Below are 19,773 nucleotides of genomic sequence, written 5' to 3' on the forward strand. Positions count from 1 at the left end.
TCCACAAAATCTCTCTCTGGATTTTTAGAGAGTAAGACTTTGATTTTAACTTAAGTGTATACCTTATTCTAGTTTTAAGCATCTCATTTGTATGTAAAGTGATACAAAATTATAAAATAATAAAATGCATCAAATAAAATTTTAAATATTAGTGATTTATCTTTCCTCTGTAATCCGTTAGTTGTCTTCCTTCTGTATTGATCACTTTCAACTTCCTTGCTCCTTTGTCCTAATTGGGACCATATAGTACTCACTGGACCAGGCACCATTCACCATCTTTCCCTGCACTCGGACTGCTGAGTGCATCCAGAGGAAAGCGCACACTCACCTGGATGAGTGCTTTGCACATTCGTGGATTCGCGTGTAAGCCAGCTCCTCGGAGCGCCAGGCAGTTCTGCGGCTCGTTCCTGTGCTGCCCTGTTTTCTGCAGGCTGGACACTCTGCCCACGTTCTCTTCATGTCCCTTCTTCCAGCTGCTTGCTTAGTTATTAAAATATGTAGCAGATGTCTACTGTTTGACTCGATAGATAGGAAGATGGTTAATAAATGATTCTTACCTCTAAGCTGCTAAAACCTGGTAGGCAGACTGAGAGCTCGAGAAATAATCACAACACTGTGGTGAGCACTGGGGTCTAGTTATGAGGACTCGAGGTACGGAAACAGATGTAAGGCGCTCCCAACCCAGATGGTGGTGTGGCAGGCAGAGAAAGCTTCCTGGAAGAGGAGGCATCCAGCTGCATCTTGAAGGATTAAGTAAAGTAAACATGAGAAGGAGGAGGAAAAGCAAGAAGAACTTGCTGCTCCCAGAGGAGGAGATAAGCAGGGAGCTTTAGGGAGACATGAGGTGTGTAATGTGGGGTGCAGTGGGCAGAAAAGATGAGTGAATGGACAGGGAGCAGAGTGGCCACGGTCACTAACGGGAGGGCCTTGGCGGCTCTCATGAGGAGCTCTTAGCCTGTCCTCAGGGCTGGAGGGCTCTCTGCGGGGAGCAATGTGGTCAGATCTGGGTTTTTACAGCAGTTGTGTTTTTTTAAGGTTTCTCTGGCACTGGTGTTAAGAGTGGTTCAGAGGTGGGGTGACCTGGTTGATGGCAGTTTCAGTAATACAGACAGAAAATTGTAAAGACTGAGACCAAGAAGTGGCACCTGGAATAAATATTATGAGCTTAGTTAAAAAAACAACTTAAGCCCCGGCCGGTTTGGCTCAGCAGTTAGAGCGTCGGCCTGTGGTCCAGAGAGACCCAGGTTCGGTTCCTGCTAAGGGCACATACCTCGGGTGCAGTTTGTCCCCAGCCCTGGTTGGGTCGTGGGGGAGGCAGCCACTCAATGTGTCCCTTTCACATCGAAGTTTCTCTCCCCCTCTCTCCCTCCCACTCTATCTGAACAAAAAAATGGAAAAATGTCCCCCAGTGAGGATAAAAAAACCAACAACAATTAATAGGCGTGAAGCCTGGGTTGAGGGGAAAAGATCGGGTCCAGTCCTGGCAAATAGATGAAGGCAGAGCTAGTCACAGAGGACAAACATGGGAGGAAGAGTTTTGGATTTTTTTTTTAAACAGATGGTCTTGTCTCCAAATTTACAGAGGAAATTTAGGGTCTGTGATGTAAATTTCAGAGAGATGTGCCCCCTTCCTGTCCCTGGGACTCTTTACTCCCTCCCTTCCTCTTCTCAGGTCACCCCTTTTCCTTCTTTACTTTCAACCTCTTCCTCTTCACCAAATCTTTTTTGTCAGCTTTTACAAACTGTTTGTCTTTCCTTTTTAAAGCACAGTGACGATAATTAACATCTCTGTGCTCACTACCTCCCTCTAAACCTCACCTTCTCCTTCTCTTCACTGCCTGCATTTGTACTGGGGCAGCTACAAGGTCGTCCCACGAGGAGATGCAGAGCCGTTGTCCAAAAATCAGTGCTTCTTCTTTAGGGATGCCCACATTTTGTAGCAAATCTAGCCACGCAAAGGCTTTCCGTCGTTTATACCTTACTTTTGCCACTACTGGGTACTTCTAAATATCTCTTTACCTATGTCAGAAGTTACTTTGTATCACTTGGCAATTGGGTTTTTCACCCCAAGCAAATTTATGCAGGGATGGAGTCAGTAATCTTGTTCTTGCTCTATATGTATGTTCCATGGATGGTTTAGGCTGGTTCCATGCACCCTTTTGCCAAAAAGGTTCAGTCCAGTTAGATGGATTCTCAAGTTGCAGGTTCTCCTGAGAGTGGGAGAGGTAGTTCAGGCCTTTCCCACCATAACCAACCAAATTTCACATACCGTATCCACCTTTCACGTATCTCCCTTGATTTGAGTGTTTTAAAATAGAACGTGTACTCTGGTAAGAAGAGTTTCTTCAGGATCATTGGAGCAAACAGGAATTGCAGCTGGTCCCTAGTGGAATAAACGTGCAAAGCAGATGAAACTGTCCCAGAGCCCAGTGTCTCTGCCTGGTTCCAGGGAGGGTAGGTCTGGCCCAGGAGCTCTTGTGGACTTTATGGAGTGGGTGCATGTGTTGGCGATGGCCTTCATGGGCTGCAGCAGACACATGCCTTTTGCTTACATGTGACATCCTCAGACGGACAGTCTACTTCACAGATCTCTCCTCCGACATGTGGTGATCACTCTTGGACTAAAGCCAGCTTCTCCCATCACCCTTGCCAGCACTTTCTCCTGGACCCTGGAGGAGGCCGTGATCCTTGGCTAACTGCAGTCCTCAAGTTTGGACCCAAAGTCCCAGGCAGAGGACTGCCTCTCTGGAGGAGCCAGGACTAAAACCGACCGGCTCACCTGGTGGCTGCAGCCGAGTCCAGCAAACCCTCAGCACTAAAAGTGAAATGAATGCTGAACAGAGACAGGAACGCTGGATGATGATAAGGGGAAAACAGGCTGGGCCACAGGGTGCTGGGCTGTGTGCTGTGGAGGTGAAATTAAAATAGAGTCGCCGGCCCCGGCCGGTTTGGCTCAGTGGTTAGAGCGTCGGCCTGCGGTCCGGAGAGACCCGGGTTCGGTTCCCGCTAAGGGCGCATACCTCGGTTGCAGTTTGTCCCCGGCCCTGGTTGGTCGTGCGGGTGGCAGCCACTTGATGTGTCCCTTTCACATCGATGTTTCTCTCTCTCTCTCTCTTCCTCTCTCTCCCTCCCACTCTATCTGTATAAAAAATGGAAAAATGTACAGTGGGCTCAGGTCCCAGTGGTGTTCTCTGATGCAACTTGATTTACTCTGATTGCGGGAGTTACTGGGCACTTGCTGGCCTGTTGACAAAGCTGATATTTTGTTCCCCGGTTGTGTGATACTAAAGAGCTTTTTAAATTATTTGGGACCTTAATGGAAAAGGGGTGACTGGCATCTGTCAGTGGTCTTCACCACATTGGCAAGATTTTAGATGTCATTATTTTAATGCATGATGCTAACTTCGAAATTTTCATCTCTTCTAACACTCACATAGTTGCTCTGCACTAACCAGCAATATAAGGAGTAGCAACAATGCAAAGCATGGCTCTTGCCTTCTAGGAAGTGAGGTGGTGTTGGAGTTCCTCTCGTGTCTTCATACCTTCCTGTTCTGGCTCCTGTAAAATATGCTGATGTGTCTGCCAGACCTATATGACTATCTGAGCATCGTGAGGTCTGATGCCATATGTTTTTCAGGGCTGGGAATGCAGGGTCCTTACTGATCTGTTACACCATTTAAGTACACATATGTTGTCACAGGTGGATTATTTCTGCTGCCTTTTGTGTTTTAAACACTGAATACTTAGCATTCTACCTATAGGAGATTCAAATTCCAATTCAAAAGGCATGTATTAACTTTACTAATTTAAATGTTAGAATTATCTCAAATAGTGTTAAAATGGAATCTTTTATTTTATAGACTCGTAACTGCTTACAGAGAAAACAGGATTAGATGACCAGTCTAAATTAGTGTTGAAGCCTGAATTATAGATTTTTTAAAAATGCAGTTTTAAAAACTGTGTTTCAGACATATTTATGGGAACTTGAAATATAGGTCTCCTGGGGACCACTTAATTTATTAAGGAAATAATTTTATATAAAATGGATACTTTTAGAATGCTTGAAAGTTAATTTTCCTAAGTGTTTAACTTTTCCTCTGATAGTTTGGTATTAGCATAAATTTGCTTCACAAATCCGTGTTTCATAGATAGTATTAAATAAACCTCAATGTAGCTTTTATTCCAATTATAATACATTCTACTTTAATGGGCTCTGAATTAATAATATTTTACTATAATTCAAAAACCCTTTTATAGGCCAATTTTGATGATCTGTGGAGAAAATTTGTTACATATTCATCTGGTGAACAACTTTTTGGATTGCCTGTGACTGACTATGAGGTTTTACACAAAGTCAGGTAAGTTTAGAAGTATTTATGTGTTACATGCAGATAATTAAATACTGTCCATCAGAAGAATAATGTCATCATTAAATCTGTTATTATGCAGAGACGGGCCTCCCTGGAACACTCTGAAATACTCCCCTTCTTCTGTGGCTATTCCTGACCCATTGTGTATGTAATCTCCATATACAAAAGCAGAGTTCTAGGATAGGAGAAAACACATTGCAAACATTCTGGTGTTCATGGCCAAGTTCAGCCTGTGCTCTATTTTTTCCTTTCACTATTTCTTAATAGTGTCAATGATTGTGCAGAAGCATTGCAATTTGGATAACTTCTGTTTATTTAAAGGAATAGTCATCTCAGCTCTCAGTCTCTTCTTACTGACTTCATGCTAAGTGCTCTTCCCAGCTGGGTAGACATAGAACTCATGGAGGTTGAAGCCAAAGAACCTAACTGACTGTAAATAGTGGATCTAGAATTTAAACAAGTATATTTTAGTAGAATTTTAAATGTAATTTTTCTTAAAGGCAAAATTAGCTTATTAGTATCTCGGCTTTAGGAAAGAACTTTTTGTTGACTTCTTTCAAAGTCATAGCATGAAAATGTCATGGCAAAACAGACCTGAAATTGTCCGAAGATAAATTAATAGTTCAGCTATTTAGGGTAGATGGTTTGTATTCTTTTCCTAAAGTAGTCATTCACCAAGTTTAACTCAATGACTGACTGTGTTAGAATTGCAGATTCTGGTCCTTGACCCTGATTTTCTACATCAGAATCTCTGGGATTGGGTCCTAGGAATTCTCTATTTTTATAAACTCTCTAGTTAATTATTTTTGTGTACTCTGTCTGAGACTCATTGTTTTATTTTAACCCTTAGTATTCTAGGAAAAATAATCATCCTATTTGCCATTTGAACCAACAGACCCTTTTTATTTTTTTAAGTAATTTACGAATAATTTACACAAATAAGAATAAAGGGATGATGAAAAGCAGTTTTATAAGAAAATGTAATAAGAACTTAAGCAGTGAAAACTCAGACTTTTACACCATAATGTCCTGGTTTTAGCATGTACATACATGAAATGGAGACTAACTTTGAACACACCCAGCTGCTCGCCAGCTGTGATGTGTGAACATGCACGAACCTGGAGCATACCCATCCTGTCAACCCTGGTCCTGACTGCAGATCCATCTCGATGCTTCTAGCTTATCTTTACTTCTGATTTTATTTAAACTTGCGTTTTTTAAAAGTCGAGACTGTTGAAAACTCGGATCATCTTTGCACTATAAATTCAAAAATCATTACTTTGAGGTTTGAATGATTAATTCAAATAATTTTTTAATTTCTGTATCATCCATTTTCTTTGAAAAAACATCTGCCTTCAACATTTGTCTACTTAAGGAATGTATCAAATGAAACTTACATAAACATCATGAATAATGAAAGAACATTGTCTCGTCTTTTTGGCAGAATGATACCGTCTACATTCTTTTTTGGTTGTTGTTAATCCTTACCTGAGGATGTTTGCCATTGATTTTTAGAGAGAGTGGAAGGGAGGGAGGGCAGGGGAGAGAGAGACATCGATGTGTCCCTCTTACATCAATTGGTTACCTTCAGTGTGCAACCCACCTGGGCCAGGGAACAAACCTGCAACCCAGGTACATGCCCTTGACCGGGAATCGAACCATCAACCCTTCCATGCTTGGGCCAGTGCTCCAGTCACTGAGCCACACTGGCCAGAGCTTGTCTGCATTCTTGTTGCAAAATATTGCTTGGTGAAGCCCTTGCCTCTACTGAAATATACTGTTGTTCACTTGTAAATTACTGAGCTTAATAAAATTCATCTAGATCATCATCATCTAAAGACTCAGTCTGAGATTTCACTTAACACAATCTGTTTCCCTATCAAAATTAGAGTCTGGAGTGCTGCTTTCTGTCGCTTTTCTGTTCAATACTTAGGAATCACCTTCCTCTGTCAATTTTTTCTCCTTGCTGTTTAAGGTAGAAAATGAAAAATTTGAGTTCTATATTAACTATTTAAATGAAAACTGAATAAACAAAAATCAAAATATTAAGAACATTGTATCTATAGAGTTTTTGGTTTTGTTATTTTTTTTGTACTTTCTTGCAAGATGATGCAATACTTTGGGCAGCACAGTAAGAAACCTGAAGGATGATGCAATATTGATTTTTTTCAATCATTCTTTTCTTTTCTTACTATTGTAGCCATTTTTAGCACAGTTGGGAATAATTAGTGATTAATAATTAAATAATTCCTAGGATGACACTTTAGCAAAATGAAACAAGAAATGGAAAAGCAAAGTAACTAGTATCCTAGAATGTGTCTTAGATTTGTAAAAGGATCCGGTGTACCCATATGGTAACTGGAAAGTAAAATGAATTTTATTCCATTAAGAACATAAGCAAATTTTAGTTTTTGTCTCTGCATTATCTATAATAAATAGTAACAGTTGTGAACATTAACTTTTACAGATAGTTAGGGCTACTGAAGAAATGAACTCAAAAACTAAAATTGGTTTCCTTTGGACCCTCATTGTATGCTAATGGTTGAGGAATACCTGGCAAAATCCAAAATGCTGTGAAGTGGTCAGTTTTTGGTGCTTTACATGATAAAGACTTTTCCTTTACATGGACCTGGAATCCTTCCTTTTATTCTTGCTTTGGATATAGCTCCATCTGGGCACATGAGGGGAAGCTTTTGGTAGGAAAGTAGTGCTTAATGTCAGACTTGAAGGCAGACATTCCCATAAAACTCTCAATTGCATTTGAAAGGAAAAAAATCACATAAAACCTTAGCGTTGGTTTTGCTCTTTTTTTTTTTTTTTTTATCCTCACCCAAGGACATTTTTTTTTTCCATTTTTTGTTCAGGTAGAGTAGGAGGGGGAGAGAGGAACAGAGAGAGAGAGAAACATCGACGTGAAGGGACACATCGAGTGGCTGCCACCCGCACGACTGACCAGAGCCGGGGACAAACTGCAACCGAGGTACATGCCCTTAGCGGGAACCGAACCCGGGTCTCTCGGGACCGCAGGCTGACGCTCTAACCGCTGAGCCAAACTGGCCAGGGCGGTTTTGCTCTTTTTATCAAGTGTTGGTCACATTGTTTGCAATGATTGGTATGGTAATAATCATTAAATCATTTGTCAATGTCAGGTCATAGTGTAATTTGAAATATTTCAGAGCTATAAACTTGACTTAATTTATGGAGCTTTAATAAAGTCTTTGTTTGGAAACTGACAGGGTTGTATGCATGTTGGTATCCATAAGATTTTACGTACATAATGTATGAAATATTTGATTGGATGAATTCTGCTTATCTAATAATGGAATTTATTTTTGAAATATACATTCTGTAATGACTTAATTATTTGGTTTCAGAAAGGAACTCAACTTGCTGCAGAAGCTATATGGATTGTATGACACTGTAATGGGCAGTATTAGTGGTTATTATGAAATACTTTGGGGAGATGTAGACATTGAAAAAATTAATGCAGAACTGCAGGAATTTCAAAACAGGTGAGTTTCAATTGAACAACTTACGTTTTTATCGTGCGTATAGTCTTAGGATCCTATAGGTATTTCACAGATGAATTTATCCCCTGTTTATATTGCTATAAATGCATAACACCTTCTTCAAAGGAATGTAAAGATGAATAATTTTTTAAAAAAATCCTCACCCGAGGATATTTTTCCATTTATCTTCAGATAGAGTGGGAGGGAGAAGGAGATAGAGAGAGAAAAACATCGATGTGAGAGAGACACATCTATTGGCTGCCTCCTGCACCACCCTGACCAGGGCCGGGGACCAAACCAAAACCAAGGTACATGCCTGTGATCAGAATCGAACCACGTCTCTTTGGTTCACGGGCTGACGCTCTAACCGCTGAGTCATACCGGCCAGGGCTAGATGAAGTAATTTTTCTTTTTTTTCCAAAAGGTGTCGAAAACTTCCAAAAGGACTTAAAGATTGGCAGGCTTTTTTGGATTTGAAAAAAAGAATTGATGATTTCAGTGAGTCGTGTCCTCTACTAGAAATGATGACCAATAAGGCAATGAAACAGAGACACTGGGATCGAATCTCTGAGTTAACTGGAACCCCATTTGATGTGGAATCCGATTCCTTTTGTCTAAGAAATATTATGGAAGCACCACTCCTTAAAAATAAGGATGACATCGAGGTACATAAAATTAGGATGGCTCATTAAAGAATATCTCATTTTTCTCTTATGAAAATTATACAAACAGACATTTTATTTCAGAGTACCAAGTACCCCATATAAGGCACCCTCAAAATTTGGAATGATTCTGAACATCTCTTGGTTTTGCAAAATAATGCTTTTACTTAGGGAGAGAATATGATTATTTGAAATACGTTTGTTTTGGAGCTCCTCAATCGATCCTCCTCTATGCCTGAACTACACTTCCACTGAAAAAAATATGTTTATTTCTGTATTGTGTACTTGGTGAATTCCTCAGAACATTTTCCAAATTTCTAATTTTAACTTTTCCTTATGTCTATTAACTATTTAAAATTATTGTATTTTTCTTTTCCAAGATTTTTAATTGGTTCTTTTTGTTTTATGCTTAGAATTAGCATGGCATCTTTAAAAAAATTGAGATATAATTGACATATAATATTATATTAGTTGTAGGTGTACAACATAGTGACTCAATATATGTATATCTTGCAAAATGGTCATCACATATATACACATTTTTTTTCTTGTGATGAAACTTTTAAGATCTGTTTTCTTAGCAACTTGCAAATATACAATAGAGTCACCATACTATGCATTACACTCCCAGGACTTATTTATTTTATAGCTGGAAGTTTGTACCTTTGACCACCTTCACCCATTTCACCCTCCACTGCCACCCTTACCTCCGGCCACCACCAATTTGTTCTTTACATCTGTCTGACTTAGTTCACTTAGCATAATGCCCTCAAGGTCCATCTATGTTGTCACAAATGGCAGGATTTCTCTCCTTTTTATGATGAATAACATCTATTCTTTCTTTAATCATTCATTCATCAGTGAACACTTAGGTTGTTTCCATGTCTTGGTTATTGTAAATAATGCTACAGTGAACATGGGAATGCAGATATCTTTTTTAGTTAGTATCTTTATTTTCTTCAGATAAATACCCAGAAGTAGAATTACTAGATCAATGGTAGTTCTATTTTTTAATTTTTTGAAGAATCTTGATACTGTTTTCCATAGTGGCTGCACAAATTTATATTCCCACAAACAGTACGCAAAGATTCCCTTTTTTCCACATCCTCAGCAACACTTATAATTTCTTATATTTGTGATGATAGCCATTCTAACAGGTATGCGGTGATATCTCATTGTGGTTTTAATTTGCTTCTCCCTCATGACTAGTGATTTGAGCACCTTTACATGCACCTGTGGGCCATGTGTATGTCTTCTTCAAGTGTCTATTTAGATCCTCTGCCCATTTTTTTCTTCTCGCTATAGAGGTATATATGAGTTCTTTATGTATTTTTGATATTAAACCCTTATCATATTTATGACTTGCAAAAATTTTTTCCCATTCAGTAAGTTGCTTTTTCATTTTGTTGATGGTTTTTTTCTGCTATGCAGAAACTTTTTAGTTTCATGTAGTTTCACTTGTTTATTTTTGCTTTTGGAGGCAGATCCAAAAAAATCACTGCCAAGACCAATGTCAAGGTTCTTACCACCTATGTTGTCTTCTAGGAATTTTATGTTTTCAGGTCTTAAGTTCAAGTCTTTAATCCATTTTTAGTTAATTTTTGTGTATGATATAAAATGGTGGTCCAATTTCATTTTTTTGCATGTGGCTGTTCAGTATTCCGAACACAATTTGTTGAAGAGACTGTTCTTTCCCTATTGTATATTTCTGGCTCCTTCATCATAAATTAATAGACTATACACATGGGTTTATTTCTAGGCTCTCTATTCCATTGTATTGATCTATGTATCTGTTTTTATGCCAGTACTATACTGTTTTGATTACTATAGCTTAGAGATACAGTTTGAAATAGGAAGCCCAATGCCTCCAGCTTTGTTCATCTTTCTCAATATTGATTTGGCTATATAGGGTCTTTTGTGGTCCCAACAAATTTTAGGATGGATTTTTCTATTTCTGTGAAAAAGAATGGCATTGGACTTTTGACAGGGACTGCATTGAATCTGTAGGTAGTGTGGACATTTTAACTACATTAATTCTTCTAATCCATGCACATGGCTATCTTCCTATTGATATGTACCTTCTTCTGTTTCTTCTTTCAATGTCTTAACATTTTCATTGTAGGGGTCTTTTATCTCTGTTTATTGTTTTTGTTGCAATTGTAAATGGCATTGTTTTCTTAATTTCTTTTTTTAATAGTTTGTTATTAATGTATAGAAATACAACTGATTTTTGTATATTAATTTCATATTGTGAAACTACTAATTTTGTTGATTACTTCTAACAGTTTTTTGGTGGAGTCTTTCAGGTTTTCTATATATAAGATCATGTTACTGCAGAGACAATTTTACTTCTTCCTTTCCAATTTGGATGCCTTTATTTTTTACTTGCTTAACTGCTCTGGATAGGACTTGCAATACTATGTTGAAAAAAAGTGTTATCTTTGTCTGGTTCCTGATCTTAGAGGAAAAACTTCTAACTTTTCACCATTACGTATGATGTTAGCTATGGGTTTGCTATATATGGACTTTATTATGTTGTGGTACTTTCCCTCTGTATCTACTTCATTGAGATGTTTTATCATGAGTAGATGTTGAATTTTTTCAAATGCGTTTTCTGCATCTATCAAGATGATCATATAATTTTTATCACTTATTGGGTTAATGTATTGTATCATATTGATTGAGTTGTGGATATTGAAACATCCTTGCATCCTTAGAATTAAGTTCCACTTGGTCATAGTGTATGATTTTTTTCATGTATTGTTGAATTCAGTTTGTTAATGTTGCTAAGGATTTTGCATCTATGTTCATCAGGGATATTGGCCTGTGATTTTCTTATGTGGTGTTCTAGCAGGGTAATTATGGACTCATAAAATGAATTGGGAAGTGTTCCCTTCTCTTCTGTCTTTTGGAAGAGTTTAAGATGATTGGCATTAATTCTTCTTTAAATGTTTGGTAGAATTTACCAGTGAAGCCATCCAGTCCTGGACTTTGGTTTGTTGGGAGGTTTTTGATAACTGATTCAATTTCCTTACTAGTAATTGGCCTATTCAGATGTTTTCTTTACTCATAATTCAGTCTTTGATTAATCACCATAATTCAGGTGATTTTCTAGGAACTTATTAATTTTTCTAGGCTGTCCAATTCTAGGCTGTATAATTGTTCATAGTAGTCTCATATGACTCTTTGTAGTTCTAAGGTATCAGTTGTAATGTCTCTTCTTTTATTTCTGGTTTGATATATTTGAGTGATCTCTCTTTTTTTCTTGGTGAATCTAGTTAAAGATTTGTCTATTTTGCTCATCTTTTCAAAAATCATCTCTTAGTTTTCTTGATCTTTTCTACTGTATTTTTAGTATGTATTTCATTTATTTCCACTCTGATCTTTGTTATTTCCTTTTTTCTAATTTTGGCTTTGTTTTTTCTTTTTCTATTTCCTTGAAGTTTAAAGTTAGGTTGTTAATTTGAGATCTGTCTTGTGTTTCTTCCTTCCTTCCTTCCTTCCTTCCTCCCCTCCCCTCCCCTCCCCTCCCCTCCCCTCCCCTCCCCTCCCCTCCCCTCCCCTCCCCTCCCCTCCCCTCCCCTCCCCTCCCCTCCCCTCCCCTCCCCTCCCCTCCCCTCCCCTCCCCTCCCTCCCCTCTCCTCTCCTCTCCTCTCCTCTCCTCTCCTCTCCTCTCCTCTCTTCTTTCTTACCATCACCCAAGGATACACTTTTGTTGATTTTTAGAGAGAGAAGAAGAGGGGTGGAGAAGAGAAACATATTAATGTGAGAGAGAAACATTGATTGGTCCTGCTTACACCCTGACCAGGGGTCAAACCTGCATCCTAGGTATGTGCCCTGACTAGAAATCAAACCCACAACTTTTTTGTGTCTGGAACAACTTTCCAACCAACTGAGTCACCCAGCCAGGGCTGTTTCTGTGGTGTTTTTTTTTGTTTTTTGTTTTTTTCCGGATCAATACTCAAGTGGAATTGTTGGAGCAATTGATAAATCTATTTGTGGTTTTTTGTTTTGTTTTTTTAATTCTCACCTGAGGATATTTTTTCATTGATTTTTTAGATAGAGTGGGAGAGAAAAAGAGAGAGAGAGAGAGAGAAAGAGAGAGAGACATCAATGTGAGAGAGATACATCAATCGGTTGCCTCCTACGTGACCCTGACCAGGGCTGGGGATCATACCCACAACTGAGGTATGTGCCCTTGACCAGGAATCAAACCCACAACTCTTTGATCCATAGACTGACACTCTAACCACTGAGCAAAACTGGCCAGGGCTAGGTTTAGTTTTTTAGGAACTCCATACTTTTTTCTGTAGTGGCTGCACCAATATACAATCCTGCCAACAATGCACAAGGATACCTTTTTATCACATCCTCACCAATATTTGTTGTTTGTTGACTGTTTGGTAATAGCCATTCTGACGGGTGTGAGGTGTTGTCTCATTGTGGTTTTTATTCTGTTGCTTTTAGATGGAATGTTCTGTATATATCTCTTAAGTTTGTCTGATCTAATATGTTGCTTAGGACCAGTGTTTCCTTACTGATATTGTCTGGATGGTATATCCTTTGATGAAAGAAAGTAGGATATTAAAGTTCTATACTATTAGTGTTTTGCTGTCTTTTCTGCCTTTAGATCTGCTAATATTTGCTTTATATGTTTGGGTACTCCTCTTCTGGGTGAATAAGTATGTACAAAACTAATTATCTTCTTATTGGTGTGACCCCTTTATCATTGTCTCTTATTATAGTCTTTTATCTGATATAGATATAGTTATCCTAATTTTGAGTTTTCTGCCTCCCCTGCCTCTTTTTAGCAACTTATGTATGCCAAATTTTTGTTTTCAAAGAATCTTTTGTCCTATTTATAAATGTCATTGAAATACTACTGAAAAAAAAAAGGAGTTAAAAAAATTCCGGTGATCATCTAATTCTTATAAGTAGGTTTTTATACTTAAGAATATCGCCATTTATAGGCTGTGTTTTGAAAGCTTCATTTTACAATCCCAAGGAGTCTAGGATTCAGTTATTAGCTGCTGGCACCTCAAACAGCCCTCAGTGCTGTCTTCGCCAATACATCCTTTTGTCTGTCCCACATGCCCTGCCATTAGCCAAGCTGATTCCCACTGCACTGGCCCCACTTCCTCCAATGGGCGTCTTTCACCTCCCTAAGCAATGCCCTGTCCCTCCCCAGTGGCCCTGTGGGAACCCCACTTACTCTGAGATGCCCCCTCCTCAGTGAAGCCTTTCCTCCTCGCTGCAGGCAGACGCTCCTGCTCCCCCTTGGGAGGGCATAACAGTTATACACTCTTAGGACAGTCACCACACACCAATTTTTAGTATATTTACTGTGGGAATACCTTGCAACCTTAAATTCCTTTTCCGTCTGGGTGATTCTGTGATTCTAAGTACGAACATAAATTGAGGCACAGTGGGGAAAATAGCTTACTCTCATTTACACTTGTGGGACTTTCATATCAGGGATTCTCAGAGAAACGGGAAAACCTATAGGATACAAATCGAATTGACTTTTAAGCAAATGAGATGTTCATATTAGGGCCAGCACTAGCAGGAATATAGCAATGCGTGTGTAAAACTTTAAAGAGCTCAAAGACTCTCACATATATTCTCATTTGTTTCTCATAGCAAACTGCTGAGATAGAGCATCTGTGATTATCTCCATTTTGACCAAAAAAATCCAATGAAAATATAATCAAGAAAAAATATTATTTAAGTTCTCTTATTTCATGTATGTGGTAAAGTGAAACGATCAGTAGTCAGAGTCTCAGACGATTCTAGTTTGAACTTGCAACACAGTGATCTTGAGCCTCGGTTTCCTTGGCTATAAAATGACTAAATTACTTCTAGGTCCAAGCTCAAAAAATTCTGTGATTTTACAGTGCACTTAATTTGTAATGGAAAATGTTGTGACATATTCTTTGATTTCTCTCCGAAGGATATATGCATATCTGCCATTAAGGAGAAGGACATTGAAGCCAAGCTGGCCCTGGTTATTGATAATTGGACCAATCAGAACCTGAGTTTTGCAGCGTTCAAGGGAAAGGGTGAGCTCTTGCTCAAAGGAAGTGAATCGGCAGAAATCATCACCTTGATGGAGGATAGTTTAATGGCCTTAGGTTCCTTACTAAGCAACAGGTAATTTTATAGTTTGGGGGGAAGGTTTTATTTCAGTATTTAGGATTATAAAATACTAGCTAAACTCAGTTTTGCGGTTGCAACATAACATGAGATTCTGACCTAAAGAGCTAACTCTTGACTGCCCTCCATGAACTACCTTCCCAAAAATCCTTAATAATCATGGCCGCCACCTCCCTTTCATGATACTCATCTCTTCCTAGTTTTTCTGATAGTCTCCATAATTATTCTCCCTAAAATTAGCAGCTTATCTCCTGAACATCTTGCTTCCCCACTGAGATGACCTCTTCATTTCATTTTCCCTCTCTTTCATGTCTCTGATTTGTCATCATTGCCTTCCGTGGCTAAACCTGCTCAAGTAGTCACCCGGTGGCCCAGGAAAACCATGTTGGCCACACATGAAGGGAATATACCATTAGGGGCTTGGCACTTACCAATTTGCATTTTTTCCTTCTGGTGAAACATGGCTATATCTGTGTTGGTCCTCTGTGGCCTGAATGAGGCAGCCTGTCCCATCGTTGGCCTACTTGCCCGGCTCCACGGTGACTGATTTCATGCTGCTGTAGGAAGTTCCAATGGGACTCAGATTAAGTGTACTGTCAGACCTTGTTCTGTGCATTAGCCACCTCCAATCCGCTGGCTGACTGTGTAATAATTCTCAACTGTTCTTCACCCTAACACACCTAAGAAATAATTTATGGCCCCATCATTAACAGAGGCCAGTACTGGACACACGGGGATTCTAGCACCCCCGCTCCTGGTTGGGATCACTGGTTAATGAATGACATCCTGCATGACCACTGGCCCTAGAGGTAGTCTCGGATTTGAACAGTGCACTAATCCACATAGTACCTAGTTCAGGGAGTTCTGGGTTGAACTTACTGGGGTTAAGATTCTAGGGGCACCCTCTGCTTTCAGGGAATCTGAAAATCCTAGGAAAGGTGACCATCTGATATTTTCAGTGGTTCCTAGACATCACAACTACTACTTCCCCATTGTTCAGTGCAAATTCTGCCTTTATGTTTTCCTGGAACATAACCTGAACAGTGCCTATGGCCAAGGAATTCAGGATGTGAAGGTTTTTTTTGTTTCTTATATCCTGAACTTGCTTGTAACCTGATTAGTATAGTATCTATTCACAGTACTAGTAAAGTCGGTGTTGAGGCCCTGCTAAGAAAGAGTATAAGGATATCTAAGAAGTCACTAATTCTAGAAGGTTCTCCTCTTAGAGAAGTTGGCTGCAGCAGTGGATCTAGAATGCCTTTTCCAGAACTGACCACAGACAGACCTAGCAGACAGTGACTCTAGGGCTACCTGGATGTGACTTCAGAAGGAAATTATATTCTCTCCATGGGTGAGACTTGACTCCAGATGTTGCCTGGATTGTGTGACACTTTCCAGGTGGATCCCTGATTTTATGGTGCTCCATGGGCATTCCTCTTAGTCATGACAGGTTCCTCCATGCAAAGTTACCTAGCCAAAGGACAGATACTGATTATGCTAGATTTTATTTCAGATCTCTCTTTTGCATGTTGGGAACGTATATGTCATCAAAGATAATTCTTTCTCCCTGGTTAGGACCATATTTGGCCCCAATTATCTAGGTGTGTCAGCTCCCTGAAATGCCCATTCATATAATTTGAGTGTGCATTTCTTTAAAAAAAAATTTTTTTTAAATTTTCACCCGAGGATATTTTTACATTTATCTTCAGACAGTGTGTGAGGGAGAGAGGGAGGGAGGAGGAGAGAGAGAGAGAGAGAGAGAGAGAGAGACATTGACTGGTTGCCACCCGCACGACCCTAACCAGGGCTGGGGACAAACCGCAACTGAGGTACGTATGCTTGGCTGGAGATTCCCTGATCCGCAAGCTGACTCTCTAACTGCTGAATTAAACCAGCCAGGGCTTCCATTTATCTTCAGACAGAGTGGAAGGGAGAGATAGAGAGAGAGAGAGAGAGAGAAATACTGTTGTTAGAGAGACACATCAATTGGTTGCCTCCTGCACGACCGCGACCAGGCCAGGACTGAACTGCAAACAAGGTACGTGCCCTTGACTGGAATCAAACCCACGACTCTTTGGTCTGTGGGCTGATGCTCTAACTTCTAAGCCAAATCGGCCAGGGCTTGAGGGTGCATTTCTTGATTTTGAAGATGCTTTTGGAATGTTGACTGTCTTTTAGCTATAGACCAGTGGCCTGGTAGACAATATATGATGGGTGTTGAGAAAAATGACTCTTATTACCTGAACAACTCACCCACCTCCTGGGATCAATTTTTTTGTAATTTTTGTTATATATCTGTGTATAACAGGACTTCCAGAGAAGTTGTGGGTTGCACTCAGGCATTAGACTATACCCAGAAGAACTCCATTCTGTATGTGAGCACCTTCAAGTCACCCTGTCCTGAATCAAGGACAGTTTTAAGACCCTAGTCAACACGTGTTACTCACTGGGACATGCCACTACATATTGAAACTACTTGACATTGCCACAAACTGAAGTCATCTTCCTAATCCAATTGTGGATAACTGGGTCTTTACCAAGTAGCTTCCCATCACTTCCTCCATGACATCCACACTTAATCTTGTCTTCTTTGTTGTGCTCAGCTTTCTGAACATTTTGTATTCTCATAGACCCTACCACTGGCCCTGATGGCCATAAAACAGGAACCATGCTATTTTGGGGTAACTATCTTGAATCTCTAGCACTGCAGAATCTAGTCACGGTGCCTGGTAGAATTAACAGTCTGTGGGTAGGAAGAGCACACCTGTGGGTGGACATCAGATCTCAAAGCTTGACCCTGGCCTTGTGATAATAGTTCCACATACTAGTAACAGTTAGTATCCTTTGTGTTATTCTTATAAGTGGTCCCTACTTGGATTTGGTTCAAAGAAGTCTTGGAAAATCATTTTGTTCCTTGTTTTCCCTTTACTCCCAGAAGCAACCAGCACAATTCCTTTCCGGACCCCTGTGGCATAAAACTTGGCCCATTTTCCTGTTGACTGACCAATGCATGGGGACAATAAGTAAAATTACTATAAGAATCTTATTTATAAAAAAAGCAACAATTTCATTAGCTATAAGAAATTTATTATGGACTGCCTTTTAGGGGGGAAAAAAAAGTTCATTTCCAAAGGAATGTTTCTCCTATAATTTACTTTGTTAGGCCATACTATTTTCTGAATCATCATTGAAATATAATATTTTCCCATTCTTTTTAGATATAATGCTCCATTTAAAAAAAATATACAGAATTGGGTGTATAAATTGTCCACTTCCTCAGATATAATTGAAGAATGGCTGATAGTCCAAAACCTCTGGGTTTATCTTGAAGCTGTCTTTGTAGGTGGAGATATTGCCAAACAGCTGCCTCAGGTAAATGCGGTTTTTGTAATTCTCCCTTTTTAAAAAACAATTTTTACCAGCAAAATGTGTTTATTCAGAATCAGGAGAGAACTGCAATTCAGTACAAGTGAGCTATGGCAAAACCATAAGCAAGTCCCAAGAACAAAGGAGAGGGGCTTGCTTTTATTGGCTCTGAGGAGGAAACTGGGGAGGGTTGTTTTGAACAAAAGCTCATTGGAGAAGAACAAGAGTTGGAAGTCGTGGCAGTTTCTCATTGGCTGATAGCAGTGGTTAGTGTGTTGTTGCTGGGGCAGAGAGACGTTTGTAATTCTGATAGAATAATTTGGTGTCTGTTGTCTGTATGTCTCTGTAAAAGTCGTCATGGAGACATATGGTCATGTCTTGGTTATTTACACCAGGGGTTGCAAACTATGGCTCACTTGCCTGTTTTTGTAAATAAAGTTTTATTGGAACACAGACATGTCCATTTATTTATGTTCTGTTTAAAGTCTTTAGCATTACAACAGCAGGGTTGAATACTTATAACAGAGACCATATGGCCTGCAAAGCCTAAAATATTTACTATTTGGCCCTTTACAAAACAAATTATTTTCTAAGTGACTTTTGATTTATATTAGCAGAAAGAAGAAATTCATATGTTTTAAACCAGTGAAAATCTCCAGGTTGCTTGAGGATGTGAGGTATATTCAAGTATAGTACTGTTAAATTATAGCAGTTCATCTCTTCCGAGAGTTAATATTGACACCGGACAACAAACAGGTCCAGGCCGCCTGTCACTACTTGAGCCAATGAAGAGAGAGAAGGTTGAATCATATATGAGTGTTTATTCCAATATTGTTGGCAGTATGGGAGAGCAGAGGATCATCCTGTAAAATCTGCTCTGCCCTACCCCCACTAGCCAGCCACTTTTAAAGAGTAGAAAGACAAAGACTGCAGGAGAAAAGGCAGTTTGGCAAAAAAGAATAAAAATGGGTAAAGTGCTATAGGCGATCACTGCCCTGGGGGAGTAATGCAGGCTGGGGATTGCCAAGGTGTTCGGCAAGGGGGAGGAAGTGGGTGTGCCTCCGGGATTCCAATGCTCCGCTATCCAGGTTGTTGATCTTTCCTTGATGTCAAGAGTTCCCCTTGTTCTCAGATCAGGAAAATGGGCAACATTCCTGAGGTGAACTCCCAGGGCAGACAGCTCCCAGCCAGGCCAGAACGGGTTCTGTAATGAGAACAAAGCAATCACGATGAACAGAACAAGGATGTTTAACATTTCTTATCATTATGGCTAGTACCCCACCATGATTAGTTCTCTGTTCTATTATTCTTTCCTGCCCCTTTCAATATCTCACTGAGAGTAGAATTAAAATTGATCTGTATTCTGTAAGTACAATTAATTATTTGTAAGTCAACTCATGGTAGATTAGAAATGCATTTTTAAAAATGCAACTATCTGATTATAAAAGAAAAGATTTGTGTTTTAAAAATGTGTTATGAAGGGAAATCCATCATTTAAAAACTCTTTTATCTTTGATTTTTAATCTGTATAGATCCTGTTTGTATGTGTAGAAATTTAGAAAGAGCAAATTTAATTTTATAAAAGGGAAGTTACCTTCACAGAATAAAGCTATTAGTGAGTTATTGGCCTTTATTTAAAAGGCTCCAATAGAGCAGTTTTAATGATTTTGTTACATGTTTCTAAAATAATGTCCTTAAAAGTTTTGAAATAGG

At 39.3% G+C, this 19,773-nt stretch overlaps 1 protein-coding gene across 1 annotated transcript in view; it reads left to right on the plus strand.

Moving 5' to 3' along the window:
• Positions 1 to 19,773, plus strand: part of DNAH8 (dynein axonemal heavy chain 8) — a 295,615-nt gene that overhangs the window by 107,820 nt on the left and 168,022 nt on the right. Inside the window, exons 30-34 of the mRNA XM_036248715.1 lie at positions 4,258 to 4,358; positions 7,745 to 7,882; positions 8,304 to 8,544; positions 14,492 to 14,691; positions 17,913 to 18,066. Coding sequence (XP_036104608.1) covers positions 4,258 to 4,358; positions 7,745 to 7,882; positions 8,304 to 8,544; positions 14,492 to 14,691; positions 17,913 to 18,066 — 834 coding nt within the window. The remainder of the gene's footprint in view (positions 1 to 4,257; positions 4,359 to 7,744; positions 7,883 to 8,303; positions 8,545 to 14,491; positions 14,692 to 17,912; positions 18,067 to 19,773) is intronic.

This window comes from Molossus molossus, unplaced genomic scaffold (assembly GCF_014108415.1).
Source record: "Molossus molossus isolate mMolMol1 unplaced genomic scaffold, mMolMol1.p scaffold_m16_p_8, whole genome shotgun sequence".
In the NCBI taxonomy this organism is placed as follows: Eukaryota; Metazoa; Chordata; class Mammalia; order Chiroptera; family Molossidae; genus Molossus; species Molossus molossus.